Source organism: Triturus cristatus, chromosome 6, assembly GCF_964204655.1.
Source record: "Triturus cristatus chromosome 6, aTriCri1.1, whole genome shotgun sequence".
Classification (NCBI taxonomy): domain Eukaryota; kingdom Metazoa; phylum Chordata; class Amphibia; order Caudata; family Salamandridae; genus Triturus; species Triturus cristatus.
In genome coordinates, this window is record NC_140589.1 from 624218600 (window position 1) to 624234566 (window position 15967).

Below are 15967 nucleotides of genomic sequence, written 5' to 3' on the forward strand. Positions count from 1 at the left end.
AGTCTACTGGCAGATTTTCTGGGTGCTTAAATAAGGTCTCTTAATCAGTCTTAATGTCTACAGTCCTTTTTAAAAACAAATAGTAGGTTCATGCCAGGTAATGTTTGTTCCATCTCGCTTTTGTCCTTTCCTATTGTACTTTAATTCTAGATACAGCCAGTGGTCGAAGTTGGCAGGGTCTACTATGGACAACGTTCTCAATCTTTTTAAATGTTGCCTAAGCAGTTCCCCTAATTTATCAAACAACCGTTCCTGAATGGTCAGTGTCGCGCCTGAGGTGACTCTGGCTGAAAGTGAAGAGGGGAGGAGGAGTTTCTTCTGTTCTGTGAAGCTGAGGGAAAGGAAAACTTAGAAAGAAGAATCGAGTCTGATAGTACCTGAAAGAAAAGTTAATGTAAATGTGTGCAATTGTTTAATCGGTAAATGTAAAGGCGACTTGAGAGCAAGAGGCAACGCAACGTTTTGCCAGCTGAGTGTGTCTTTCGAACAGAAACGGATAAAAAATAATTTGTACCAGGTACTGTCCAATCGCATATTACTAATGAAATATATGTTTGAAAACACTTGATTTGCTTTAAACACTAAGGGCCAGATGTACTAATATTGGGAATTAAGATTTCCAAATTGTTTTTTTTGCCGAATCACAATTTGGAAATCGCAATTCCTAATGTATTAAAGGTTTAAAATTACAATTGTGATTTCTAGTGGGTCGCAAATCGACCTACCTCATGAATATTAATGAGGTAGTTTGCAGTTTGCAACCCATTTAAGAATGATAGCCATCACAGGGATGGTGGCCTGCTGGGGTCAGCAGACAACCATGTCTGTGATTGCTTTTAAATAAAGCAATCCTTGTTTTTTGTTTTGTTTTCAAAGTGCAGCCTGTTTTCCCTATAGGAAAACTGGATGTGTTTAAAAAAAGAAAGAAATTAAATATTTAATTTACATTTTTAAGACTAGGTAATGGTCCTTGGGACTACTGCCTGCTCTCACAAAATGTAATTTTAAACATTCTCAAAGGGGAGGGGTCCATCACGGACCCCTATCCGTTTTCAAACGGGTTGCCATCTCCTTTGAGGTGTCAGTAAAATATTCATATTTAGCGACTGCATTTCAGTCGCAAAACATTAATACATACCACTACGATTCGGAATTTGGGAAGGACGCTCTAAAAACGCCCCTTCCAAATACCGAATTGTAAACACAAATTGTGTTTCTGTAGAATCGCAGTTTGGTGTTTTTGCTGTCACAAACAGCTTGAATCTCAGAATCAGGCAATTGTCGACCTCAAAAATGCTTTGTGTATCTGACCCTAAATCTTTTTTCAACATTTTGTGTCAGCCCAGCTTACACAGTGTGTAATACAATTATAAAATAATGACGTAAATATTCAGAGTGCTTTAAGTCCAGGCTGGGACCTCGTAGCACTATGAATACTTATGTGTACACATCGAGCCACTGCGCGAGCCAGGTTTCATTCTGTGATTGTCTGTTACACACACAACTGCAGTGATCTCATTAACCAATTGAGATCTCATAAAAAGAGAGTATTTCCTGCTGTTTACTTTAACTTGCATTTACTTTTTTAAAATAGTGGCAGAATATTTTGATATTTTCAGCCTTGTCTCTGACCACCCCCCATGCTCACTGACCCTGCCCGCATTGCTCTCGGGATTGCAGTCCATGCTTTTTGATGATCTGGCTTGACAGAGCTGCTTTCGCCAGACAATTATGTAAGCATCACTAAAGAGGGGCTTTGGCTCTGCCCACATGTTGGGAGCCAGGAGTACATGTTTCGATTGTGAAGAAGTTGTGTGCTTCCACAAAAATAGTGGTTGAACTTTAATAGGCACCCACAAGACACTGTAATGCTATTAAAGTGTCTCAGATAACTAGATAATGTATGGTGTTTTTCTCTGGCAGCAGCACAGATGGGAGGAGGGCAGTCATTGACCTACATGGATTTTCTGGTCTGGTTTGACAGTGAATTTGTAAGCTAAACCTATTGGTATTGCTAATGTTTTTTCAGGCACTTCAATCTACTTGGCAACTTTGTTTGGTTACGTGTTCCACAAACTTCCCCGACCAGGTAAAGCGTGTTTATTGCACCTAGGTATTAGAAATATCAAAGTATATTGTTGCAAATCATTCAGTCCTACTAGAAAGTCAAAATATGAATAATTAAAAAAATAAAACATGAACTTGAACTGTAAAACATTGTTGAGCTTGGGCATCAAGTGCAAGAGGGAAAGACTGCATTTTTCTCATTAAAAAAAAAATAAATGGTACATAGTGAGTATCTGACAGTGCTAAAAGCACAAACCTCAATACCACATACAGTTCATGGCCATTATTGCCCCTGAACGCTCGCTGGTACACACTGTCAACTTCTGCTTGACAAGTTTAGTGAGCCACATGTAACACAGGGGGCACACTTAAAATGAAGAGAACAGGATGCCGAGACAATTCTTGGGGATCCCTTATCTAGTTGCTGAATACAGATTTTGTCCTTTGTCCTACCAGACTAATGTCTCTTGGTTTGTTGTGGGTACTGTGATTGCTTCTAACTGGATTTTAGTGTTTTATGTGGGAGGACACTGGTGATTCCCGTATGGTACTCCCAAACACCCCCCAGCCCTCAAAGTCCAAGTTTAGTGTGGTCCAAAAGATTTGCCATTTTGGAAATGTCCTGACAAATGGTATTTTGGGCTCATCTGCAGTAAGGCATACAGGATCTACTAAAAAAGTGGGTAAGGTTGGTCCCGGGAACTGTTACCTTATTGGTTAGGGAGTTCCCAGAAAACACACCTCCCCTCCCACCTACTAGCTGATGCCAGGCAGTTACTTGGCACCCTCTTCAGAACACTTCTGTGAAAGAACAGAAGAGGACTGGAACTTCTGCCTGGGACTTGGGAGGAGTCCTGAAGGACTGGACCTACTCCCCTGGTATCCACAACAAAAAAGTGGACTCCCAGGCTCAGTTGACTGAACCTTTCTGTGGCAACAGGGACATGACAAGCAGCAAGAGACCTTTTTCCCTTTTCTTCTTCTAAAGTGCTCAGCTAGATTGGTCGCAACTGAACCTGGACTGAACTTTGCTGTTGGCCTTTGCCTGATACCCCGGGAGTCTCTAAGTGCCCTCTCCTGAAGTTCCCAGCTCCTTACAATTGTAAGTTGCATCTTAAAAGACTAACTCGTAAGGTAAAATCTTTAACCAGGCTCAATTTGGTTGGTGTATTCAATCCGCACTCCATTGCTGTCTACTTTAAATCGTGCTTAGGTTTTTGCCTACTGCAGTGATTGACTGTTATTGAACGCCATTTTAATGTTAATACTGTTTTGTTAAAGAAAGCTTAAATACATTGCATATTGCCCTAAGTTGAGTCTATATGCCAAGTGCTATAGCTACCATGGCAGGAGGTCAGATAAATATAGTAACTTATGTTGTTCACTCTGCCAACAGTTGTGATTATTCCTCGAAGTGCGTAGTCACCCACCTCAATAATCCAATTTTTTACAGACGCCCCTGATTGTAAAAAACTATAGGCCTGTCTTTAATGTACCCACCCCCCCCCCATCATAATATTGGGTCCTGGGTTTCACTGCATGGCTGCACTAAAGATATTTATGCCCCATCCTTCAGCAGATGATAAATAATACACTGAAGTATTAGACAAATGGCAAATAGTAGCACCTCCTATGGATAGTGATACGAAACCTGAAAAAAGTGTGGAATGATTATATATAAGCTTGTTATCACTATTAATACAATTTTGAATCTCTCCCTCTGGACATAACAATTCTGAACCACATGAAGGTGCTACCCCTTTATGGTGACATCAGGTTAATCATTAGACAGCTCTCTGCCCAGTATTGGGGAGCATAGCTAATAAATTGATCTTTCACTGACCATGTGCAAAAGCTAACTTTGGGACCTTATTATTACCTCAAAGACCTCTCCACAGAATGGGCAGGTAGGCGGGAAGTGAGGAATCTGCGGTTAGAGTATCAACTTATTTTTCTTATGGATACTTACTCACCTTGTGAATCACTACCAAAGCAATGCCCTCTCCAAGAATTTGGGGCTGGGGATTGGACTTTTCACCAGAAAGTCCTGCAGGATAGAGCAGTCAAATTGGCCATCTCTGCAGAATTGCGAATCAGCGCATAAGTGCCTGGTGAAAGTATGGACAGGTGCCCATGTTGCTGCCTGGCAGATGTCTAAAACCTGAACACCCTGAACTAAAGCATTGGTTGCGGCCTTTGCTCTTGTGTCATTATCCAGAAGGCCTCCAAAGGGGACTTTTAGGGCAGGGCATAGCACAGTTTAATGCAGAGAACAATTTATCAGGATAGTCTCTTTCGGAACCCGTGCCCTTTCTTCGCACCATCATTTACCCACTACTCTTTAGTCCTATAAGTGTAGATACTAAAGCGTGTGTAGACTCTCCTCCTCTTTAGGTGGTTGTGGCTAAGAAAAGAACGCCGGAAGCGTGAGGGACTACCTGATTTTGAGTGTGACAGTATTTTGTTTCAATCACCAGTATGTCAGTGAAAAAGTAGTATATAAAGGCTGAACTGGCAAAGCCTACAGCTTGCTGATATGACATGCAGAAATTATGGCAATGAGAGGCTTGTCTTCTAAGTAAAGAGTCTCACAGTACCAATATGACAATGCTCGAAAGTAGCACATCACAAAATGTTGAAGGCAGGTAGAAACATGTGTTATCTGTTTAAAAAAACTCATCACTATGGGTGATTTGAATAACGAGGGCTCATTTGGCAAATAAAGGCTTGATAGGTCCTATAAGTAGCCATTTATAATAGTATCCACATCAAGGCCTTGCAGGGCCAAAAATAATATGAAGTATATCGGACATCCTAGCCTGTATAAGGTGAAACTGCCTTTCCTCTCATCATGTGACAAGGGTAGACCCAGCTACCTGAGAAAATTGATTCAGAGGAATGCCGACATACAGCCACAATGATGTCATCCACCTTAGACAGCAGTTCAGATCCCCTCAGTTGGTTTGGTTCAATCTCCACACATGAAGGTGTAGACTGTGGAGATTCAAGTGCAACACCCTTACTTGCTGTGCAGAAGAAGTATAATAAGAGACCATATGTTCAGGATCAGCATTTCAGTGTACCATTCCCTTCTGGCCCACTCTGGGTTCACCAGAATCAGTTGAGGTTCTTCCTGTTTGATTTCATTTAGGACCCGTGGGATCAGCAGCAAAGGTGGAAATACGTATATGAAGTCAGAAACTCAGAGTTCAGCGCTACACTGGGAAGAATCCCATAGATTCCGGACACACCCCATTGCATCAGCTTGGGAATCTATGTGAATACAATTAAAAGAACTTACAACTAAGAAGCGCCCTGCTCATAATGCATCATAAAGTACTCTTTCCAGTGGGTGGTTAGATGTAGGATCCCTCTTCCCAGGATAACCCTTCTCGTCTGCTCAACTACCTACCCATGTGAACTACTTGTGGACTCCACTTTGTTTTCCCCCTCCAAGTTGAAATTCCATATGTTTACAAGCCTGGTGTATAATCCTATTCAGTATAACTGATATATCGTGAACCTGGCTCAGCAAAATATATGAGACTAAAATCTTTAGTATAGTGAGAGGCTCACTATTAGAGACCTATAGTACAGTCGAAAACGAGAGATTGGAATTATATTTACAAACCTCTTTAGCAGTGTTTATTGACATTGCATTTTAATTGTTTGGAAATGTTAAAGATCTCTCCAAATGTACACTGTGAAGTGATGTTTATTGAATTAAATTACTGTGTAACGCCACATTGATTAATCGAAAAACGTAATGCAAAAATGTGAAATATATAAAGTCAGGAACCATGCAAAGGTGACAATCTTCTCTCAGGGACACTTGAGGGGGAAACTAAAGAGCTTAAAGTGCAGGCCCAATGAGTATTTTCAGAGGTAGCGATTAGACCTGTTGAAGGTATGCCACACTTTTCAGAGATATCACCAGTCATCTCGTGGTGCAGTCTTCACTCGTAATTGATAAGATGATGCTGAGTTAGTCTGTCTTAATGTTGAGGGAAGTGCTAGAAATCTGGAACGCCTCAGAGTCTCTAGACAGAAGGTAGGAAACCCCAGAACACCCTGCTTTTTGTAGTACCACCTGCCAGTCCTGCCCACAAGCGCCTGTATTTACTTGTCCCTGATGAAAGGCCTTTAAGGCCAGCTGGATGACTTGCAGCACCAGATTATTTATCTGGTGGCAATTCTCCATCTGAACGGAAATTCTCTGATCTTCACCTTGTTTAAGTGCCCTCACCAGCCCAGAGAGGACACATCTGTCTCTACTGTAGGCTTTGGAGGGTGCAAGGAAATCAGCTTGCAAAGTATCATAATGGCATCTGTCACCCACAACTGACAGTCCTGAGTCACCTTGTTGGAGATGTATGTCATGAGGTGTGTGACAGGCAACAGTAAAATGCATTTGCCAAGATTCTAAGTGGCCTCAGATCCACCAAGTCTGAAACAGAAGCTCTAACCTGAAACATCATGAATCCAGCCTGAATGTCCTGGACTTGTTGTGATAGCAACTTTGTCCAGAACAGCCCCAATAAAAGATGGGATTTGGACTTGCTATTGCAAAAACCCTAAGTTGAGCAGCAATAACACCTTTGTCTGTATGTGGTCTAAAACTAGCTGTAGCGAGGCCACCTTCAGAAGGCAGATGTTGATGCAATGCATACATACATTCCTGACCTCTGAAGGTGTAAAGGAACAAAAGCATCATCTTCATAAAGATCTGAGACATAAATGTATGGTCAGTACGGTAAATTGGAAGTGGTTGACTCCAAAAGAAAGTGGAGAATCTTCCTGAGGGACACCATTCAGTTCTCTTGATCCAAGGTCTGTAGAACCTGAGCAAGCATCCTCAGTCGGAACTTCTCCTTTTTGAGGTAGATTTTCAATAGTCTGAGATCCATAATTGTTCATAGTACCCTGTTTTTTTTGGAGACCAAAATCTACTGAGAAGAGCACCCCAATCCTCTCTCCCCTTTTGTACCAGTTTGATTGCCCTGATGAGAGCAACATTATCACTTCCTTTGACAGACTCGTCTCAGGATCCACTGATGCCTGGGGGTGCAGGCTGTGTGGGGAGGTGCACCCAGACAGAAAACTTGCAGATTATCTTCAGCCACTCAAGATGGTTTACCTTCTAGGGGTTTTGCAGCAGGCTCCTCATGCGTGAGGGGCAAAGATGTGGGCAAAATAAAGTTGCCCCCAAAAATATACGATTGGGTTTTCATTCTCGAATTGTAAAATTTCTTCGCATTCTTTGTTTTCATTGTTTTTAATATGCAACTGCAAAAGCGTTCATTTAATGCACTCTCACAGAAGAGCGTACTGAAGCCATCAATTGACGGGAATCAAAAAATGTGCTTAGAAACCGTTGTTAAAGTTAAGTTCTCAAAAATGTTTCTCGTAAGACGATAACACTTGTTTAAGAAAACACATTCACTGGAAATATTATCATTTTAACCGTAACTCGCCCCCAGTGCGCTGCTCATCATCTCAGACACGTCACACATTAAATAATGACATCAGAGGTTATTTTATGTAAATATGTTTTCAACTTTCAAAAGATAGCACAGAATACAGGTCGTTCATTGTTGCAAAAGAGATCCACTTTGCACCAGAATGGTCTCCTGTCAGGCAGAGGTGAACCCCTTGTCTGCATACAAAGTAGAAACTGTCAAGAGCATGTACCAAGATGATATAAGATCGTAGAAGAAGAAGTAGCGAAATGACCTATGATGTTTCATGCAGGCTTAGCTGACCGCCATCGTAAACACAAAAAGTAATAATGCCTTATAAACTGTGACACCCCCTGCCCTCACCCTATCCCCGCTGTACGTAATACTTACCCAACTGTTAGTAAATCAAAATAAAATAAAAGTCCATCGGCTGTCATGCAGGGTGCCCTCTCATCGCAAGTCGCGGCTGCAGATCACCTCCCTTCCTGCCATGCAACCATTTATAAGTGGTGGTGTATATATATAGTTGCACCTCAGTCGGACATCATTTAACGCAATTTGTTTTCCTATTTGTTATTTACTGATGTGTTGTGTACTGTTGTTTATGTTTATGGAATATCACCCAACTTTTGAGCAAGCGCTTTGCTTCACTCCACATCAACATTAGCCATTTTGCATGGCCTATGGCCCACGCTGCGAGGCTTTGAAACCAGGCCCTGTGCTCAGCCCAATCTGAAAGAAACAGTTAGTTATAAATTCCTTACCTTAGAATTACCCCCAGGCGTCAGACTGGATGCAGAGAATTTTCGTCAACAGTACCCCTGCTCGTCGGAAGGCGGCGTTGGTCGACTCCGCGTTCGTCGTTGATGTCATGGTTGCCAGGATGACGTCGCGGTAGCTACATAGACGCCGCCCTCACGCGCTGACGTCAGATCTTTCTTTTTCCGCGCCAGCAAGCGCAGATCCGGAGAGAGCGGTACCTCCAGTCACTTTTTGAAAACATCGTTTTTCAAATCCATCGACTCCTGGTGCACGAGGGATGCCCGGCTCAAGGCTTGCGGTTCCTGTAGCCGACTGATGTCAGTGACTGATCCGCACCGTGTGTGCCTCTTCTGCCTGGAGCACGACCACGACCCCAAGTCGTGCTCCGACTGCCGTACCATGAATCCAAAGTCCAGAAAGCTTCTCGAGGCCCGGCAGTCGGGTCCACGCCGTTCGAGGTCCCGGTCGCGTAGGAGGTTGAGGCACCGGTCGTGGAGCCATCATCACTTCTCATCCAAGTCTTAGCACTCTGGGTCAGGTAAGTCGAAGCACAAGAAGTCAAAGAAGCACCATGACTCTTCGACCTCTTCTCGTCAGTCGGCCGACGCGACGAGGGATGCTGGTGGTGACCCTCCCCAAGGCTCCGGGCACGGAGCCCGAAAGGCTGACTCCGGGCTTCCCTCCCTTCCCAGGACCCGAAGCGACCCCTGCTCAGCTTCGTCTGTTTTACGAAGCGGTGCATGGCATCTTTGGTCAGCCCGACTCCGCTGGTGCGCCTTCAGGCCTCGGGAAGTGGGGGGGGGGGCGGGAGCCGGCGTCCCTGGGCCTTCGACACCGACTCCGGCCTCGCAGGGTACCCTTGGTTCCAGGCCTGGATCCGGATCGGCACTGGTCAACCTTGTTACGCCTACCTGTCGCCGATTCCACGTTCACAACGTCCGCAACTGGCATCGGCTGTGTCCCCAGCCGACGTTGACCCCGGCCTCCAACTCGAGGTAGACACAGCGCCGGACCGGCATCGGCCGACACCGGATCCGGCGCTGACGGGTACTTTTGTGCCCCTGTTCTACCCTGGCTCTTTGAGACCAGATTGGCAGCCAGAGGAGAGTGAGGAGGGCTGGGAGGGGGTCAGGAGACCCTTTAACAGACCAGTTAGGTTACGAACCGGACTGGAGAGAGGAACTGGGGGAAGCCAGTGGTTTGGATACCTCACCAGACCTTGGCATGTTGTCTCCTCCTACCGTGGCTACGAAGGAGGTAGCTTCGTATGCAGTGGTGTTGCATAGGCCGGCTGAGGCTCTTAGCCTCGAGCTACCTACAGAGATGCTTCAACCGGCAGCAAGATCTTCGGAGCCCCTGCTGCCGTTTAATGAAGCCCTGATGAAAATTCTTTTGGGCACCTGGTCCAGGCCCAACATAAGGGCTCTTGTGGATAGGTTGATTGCCCGATGCCACCGCCCGGCCCGGCCAACCCCACTTTCCTCTCCCAACACCCCACCCCTGAGAGCTTGGTGGTCCAAGCCTCCACTTCAAAAGGCGCATTCCCTAACGCTCCACCAGGTAGGGAATCCAAAAAGCTGGACCTTCTTGGGAAGAAGATGTTTTCTTCCTCCAGCTTGGGACTGCGGTCTGTAAACACCCCATGTCTGTTGGGCCATTACACCCACTCCGTGTGGGATACGGTTGCGCAAGTGCTGCCTCATTTCCCAGGGGAGGTCCGGTCCGTACTTTCCCGGGCAGTTGCTGAAGGGAGAGACGCAGCGAAGTTTACCATCTGCTATGGGCTGGATACCGCCGACTCACTAGGCAGGACGGTTTCCACGTCGGTAGCCCTTCGACGCTATGCCTGGTTGAGGTCAACTGGTTTTTCAGGGGTTGCCCAATCCACTCTTATGGACATGCCGTTTGATGGCCATCGCCTATTGGGTGACAAGGCAGACCACGCGCTAGAGCGCTTTAAGGACTCTCAGGCTACCCCATGTCCTTGGGCCTCTCCACCACCCACCCTGCACAGTCTGCCTTTTGCCCCTTTCGTGGCTACTAAAGGGGTGCCCCACCATGTCCCGCCCAGAGCCAACGGCCGGCGCACGCTGTTCAGACTCAGCGCGGCCAGGGACGTGGGAACCACCGCTGTAGTTCTGGGGGCCAGCGGGTGGGTCAGTCCACAACAGCTCCCTCTGCAGCAGCCTCCAAACCTTCCTAGTTTGACCTTTCAGGGCCACCAAATGCCAGTGGGCGGCAGGATTCGCCATCACCTCCCCCACTGGTGGACCATCACGTCAGACAGGTGGGTTTTGCAAAAACTCCGAAGGGGCTACTCCCTCCCATTCAAGGCTGCTCCTCCCACCATGCCACCTCAGTACCATCGCATATCGGAGGATCATCTGGCCCTTCTCCAACAGGAAGTTTCGGCCCTCTTGGCCAAGGGGGCCATCGAGCGAGTTCCTGTCCCAGAAGTAGGTCGTGGTTGCTATTCCCACTACTATCTGGTGCCCAAGAAGGAGAAAGGCCTGCGTCCTATCTTGGATCTCAGGAACGTCAACCGCTTACCCCGGAAGGAAAAGTTCAAAATGTTTACGCTAGCTCAGGTCCTGTCTGCCCTGGACCCTGGAGACTGGATGCTAGAGTTGGACTTGCAGGACGCTTATTTTCACATCCCCGTCCTGCCGGCCCACCGGCGTTGCCTGCGGTTCACGGTAGGCCATGAGCACTTTCAGTTTACCGTGCTCCCCTTTGGCCTTACCAGCGCCCCTCGGGTGGTCACGAAAGTGATGGGGGTGGTCGCAGCTTATCTGTGCAAATCAGGGGTTCCAGTCTTCCCCTATCTCGACGGCTGGCTGTTGAAGGCAGGCTCACCTAAGGCTGTAGTCTCCCACCTCCAGACTACGGCCGACCTCCAGCATTTGCTGAGGTTTTCTATCAGCGTGCCAAAGTCTCACCTGAGTCCCTTGCAGAAGCTCCTCTTCATTGAAGCGGTTCTGGACACGACGCAGTTTCGGGTCTATCCTCTCGAACAGCGAGTCTGGGATATTTGGGCCATGATTCCAATCTTTCAGCCTCTACCCCGGGTTTCGGTCAGGATGACCCTCCAGCTACTAGGCCTGATGGCCTCCTGCATCCTGTGGTGGACCATGCCAGATGGCATATGCGGGCTCTGCAGTCCGACCTGAAGTTCCAGTGGGCACAACATCAGGGGAACCTGTCCGATTGCGTCCAGATCTCTGAGGGCACTGCACACCAATTGCTGATGAACCAGGATTGGGTCGGCGTCAAATCCCTCTCCCTTCCTCAACCAGAGTTCACAGTGGTGACCGATGCATCACTTCTGGGATGGGGCGGCCATGTGGGGGAGGCGGAGATCAGAGGCCTCTGGTCTCCGGCGGAGACCGGGCTCCACATCAACCTTCTGGAGCTTTGGGCGATTCGTCTTGCACTCAAAGCATTCTTTCCCTCTGTCCGAGTAAGAGTAGTTTAGGTGTTCACGGACAACACCACTGCCATGCGGTACTGCAACAAACAAGGCGGGGTGGGGTCGTGGACCCTCTGTCAGTAGGCCCTCCCCCTCTGGATGTGGCTGGAACATCAGGGTATATCCCTGGTGGTTCAACACCTGGCAGGTTCCCTGAATGCCAGGGCGGATGATCTCAGCTGCAGGTGCATGATGGCTCACGAATGGTGTCTTCACTCGGAGGTGGTGCAGGGTCTCTTTCGTCAGTGGGGGGAGCCTTAGTTAGATATATTTGTCACCGAAGAGAATGCACAATGTCAGCAGTTCTGCGCGTTGGAATTTCCAAGGCGGCACTCGCTAGGTGACGCTTTTCGTCACAAGTGGAGTTGCGGTCTTCTCTACGCCTTTCTGCCTATAACACTTCTGCCCAGAGTGCTGAAGAAGATCAAGCGAGACCGGGCCCAAGTCATTCCTGTGGCTCCGGACTTGGCACGAGGAGTCTGGTATCCCGAGCTGCTCAACATAGCTATCGATCCTCCGATCAGACTGCCTCTTCTGGAAGATCTTCTGTCGCAGCAGCAGGGGACAGACCTCCACCGAACCTGTCCAGCCTCCACCTCCTTGCGTGGAGATTGAGTGGCGGCAGTTAACGTCGTTTGACCTGCCTCCCGAAGTCTGTAATGTTATTTTCGCAACCCGGTGTCCCTCCACTAAGACGGTATACGCCTGCAGATGGAACAAATGTGTGGCATGGTGCACAGCAAAGGCTGTGGATCCCCTTTCCGCCCCTCTTTCTGAGGTTCTCGTGTTTCTCCTTTCTTTGGCCCAGCATGGCTCTGCTCTGGGCACTCTAAAGGGCTACCTCTCAGCCATTTCAACCTTCCTTAGGCTTCCTTATCAACCTTCTCTTTTTAATTCCCCTGTTATAAATAGATTCCTGAAGGGCATTACTCATCCTTTCCCTCCTATTACCTTCCTAATGCCCCAGTGGAACTTGAACTTGGTTCTTGCATATCTTATGTGCGCTCCCTTTGAGCCACTACATAACTGTCCTCTCAGACTTCTCACTTTGAAAAGTTCCTTTCTGGTAGCCCTGAGCTCTGCACCCAGGGTGAGTAAGCTACAAGCTTTCTTCCAAGCCTCCCTTTCTGGCTGTCCATCCGGACAAGGTCGTCCTTAGAAAGACCTACCTTTCTTACCAAGGTGGTTACTTCTTTCCACATTGGCCAAACCATCACTTTGCCCACCTTCTTTCCGCCTCCGAATCCTTCAAAAGAGGAAGAGAGGCTCCACCGTCTGGATCCAAAACGTGCCCTCTCCTTCTACTTGGATCGCACCAAACAATTCCTGGTGGACGACCAGCTCTTAATTGGTTACATGGGCGCTAAGAAAGGTCGGGCCATGCACAAACGGACCATCTCCAAGTGGGTCGTTCTGTGCATCAAAGCTTGCTATTCTGTGGCAAAGAAGGAGCCTCCAGTGGGACTGCGCGCCCATTCCACTAGGGCGACGGCAGCTACCACTGCTTTGGGACGGGGAAGCCCCTCAATGACATCTGTCAGGCAGCTACGTGGGCATCGCTGCGCACGTTCACCAAACACTACTGCCTGGACAGCCAAGTCCGGAGAGACGGCTTCTTTGGCTGTTCTGTTCTCCAGGACTTTCTGGTGTGAACTTAGTTTGCAGACCCACCTGCTGGGGTATCTATTCTAAGGTAAGGAATCTATAACAAACTGTTTCTTTCAGAAGAACAGGGCACTTACCCTCGGTAACGATATAGCTGTAAGAAACATAGGTTAGTTATAGATTCCTTACTGTCCCACCCATATTCCCCGTTCTGTGAACTGACTTCTAGGGTTAAGGACTTCCTTTCAGGGCCCTAGTTTTGTGCACCAGTGGTCACTGTCTTGCATGGCTCTGCGCTTCTGACGTGGAAAGTCGTGTACAGAACTGACGTCAATGCATGAGGGTGGCGTCTATGCAGCTACTGTGACGTCATCCCGGCGACCACGACGCCAACGATGAACGTGGAGTCGACCGACGCTACCTTCTGACTTGCAGGGGTACTGCTGACAAAAATTCTCTGGATCCAGTCTGACGCCTGGGGGTAATTCTAAGGTAAGGAATCTATAACTAACCTATGTTTCTTACAGATATATTGTTACCGAAGGTAAGTAACTTGTTCTTTACGGACATTTTGAACTTCAAACAAATGTTCTGAAAAGTTATTGAAGAAAGTTATAATTGTAGACACCATTGGGACTGTCTTCTCTCTGAACCTCCACGTAAAATTTAAGTTTTTTGTGTTATATCACCACAGGGCCATTGTTTGTTTGTCTACAACTAGAAACAAAATCTGCACTCAAACTCACTCCTGCGTGTAAGAAGGTGTTTGTGTTTTTTCCTGCAGATTTTTGAAAGTCTGTGGATCAGAACTAGTGCGTCTGGAGTTGGCATGCGGTCATTTTCTTAATGAAGCTTGCCTGGAGATCATCGCAGAGATGTGTCCAAATCTTCAGGAGTTAAACCTTGCCTCCTGTGATAAGCTACAGCCTCAAGCTTTCAACCACATTTCCAAAGTCTGTGGCCTACGGCGCCTTATACTTTATCGAACAAAAGTAGAGGTAAGTGCACACTGTTGCTTACGTGCATTCCTCGTAAGGAAAGAACACAGGTTTTTTTGGTAAACATTTGTATGTCAATTTCTTCCTTTCACTCTGTATCCTCTTTTATAGAATTGCCTTGTTTAGAAGATCATCCAAACCACTTTTGCAGCGCATAGGTCGGACTTTGTGTTTCGAATGAAAATATTTTGTTAGTTGAAGATCAAAAGGTCTTGGCATAAATATATTGATTTTGGTATTATGCATATATTCTCACATAATGTATTTATGGAAATAAAAGAAGGTTGTTTTAGTAGTGATTCCTTTAGGTTAGCATACATTAATTTAAACCCCAGTTTGATATTTAAGACTTGGATTTAATTATTTTTTTGGGGGGTATTGCTCAGTTTCAGTACTTTTATATGCTGATGACGCGTTACTAATATCAAGAACCGCAAATGGGCATAAAGCCCTATTGGATGCGTTTAGCTCTTTTATGAAATAGCAACGTCTTAAATCTGATCTAAATTAAACATTTATTATGATGTGCGGACCAAAGAATACTGAAACAAAGATCTTTTTAAATAATGGAGCCGAGGTTGCCAAAGTTCGAACGTTTGCCTATTTGGGCATCCCTTTTGTCTCCTCAATTAGCTGGCACATCTTGCTTAAACTAAAGGCACATCATCGTCAAAGAACGATTGAGCCTGTCTTCCGTTTTGCGTCTAGACTGGGCCATAAACCAGAGCGGGAAATGTTATGTATCTATAAGAGTAAATGTCTGGCAATGGGGTGTTATGGCGCTGGGGTATTTCAGTGTTGAATGGCTGCAAAGGGTGGAAAATAGGTTCTTAGATAGATAGGTTACTTGCTGTTTCACAATCCTCTCCTACTTTTATGTGCCGCTTAGATGGTGGGCTGGTGTATCTAGAAGACGAAATCAAACTTAGCACCTTGTTTTCTTCTGTAAAGGGTATGGGGGGACCCCAGAAGAGAGCCTATCCAGGATGATTATTGCTGACTGTTTATCCCTTGAGAATGTGTCTGCCATACCATGGCTTCCATGCGTGAAGTCCGCTTTTATCAGCTGTGGGCTCCCAAGTCTCTGTTTTTTAATCCTGAATACTCAGGAAATAAATCTGTGGACTTGGTCAAAAACGTATTTTGTAACTTTCAACAAGAGACTCGATTTGAGGAAGTCATGTAAATTGAAGACAGGTAGTCATCACTGATGATTAAACTAACACTGGGCTTACAATGTTATCTTTCCACCATTTCTAACTCGCAGCACAGATTTTTATTTGACTTGTCTTCATTCTAATACTGTCCGTTTTTTAGTGGAGTTTCCCATGCAAGGCTCTTGGTTTGCAGACCTTCCTAAATGCTCCTGAGACATTGTCTCAGAACAAAGCCCAGCTCGCTTTATGCTATTTTGAACTTCAGACAGGACTATTCAGAAACGTTTTTAGTGACAATTTAGCAGGATGCCAATATTAGTCTGTACAAACTAGCATTTGTTTTTAGGTTGAGCCTGGGCAGCGCATGCGCTGCTCTGCGAAGAATGCTGTTTTCGAGTATGGACTTGAAGCTCCGCCCACTCTCCGCCCATATTTTTCATTGGGTTGTGT

The 15967-nt window shown here is 46.4% G+C and overlaps 1 protein-coding gene across 1 annotated transcript in view; it reads left to right on the top strand.

Annotated features, from left to right (window-relative positions):
- FBXL4 (F-box and leucine rich repeat protein 4) overlaps window positions 1-15967 on the top strand; it is a 224141-nt gene that overhangs the window by 195536 nt on the left and 12638 nt on the right. Inside the window, exon 6 of the mRNA XM_085611122.1 lies at window positions 14147-14360. Within this exon, the coding sequence (XP_085467248.1) occupies window positions 14147-14360 (214 nt within the window). The remainder of the gene's footprint in view (window positions 1-14146; window positions 14361-15967) is intronic.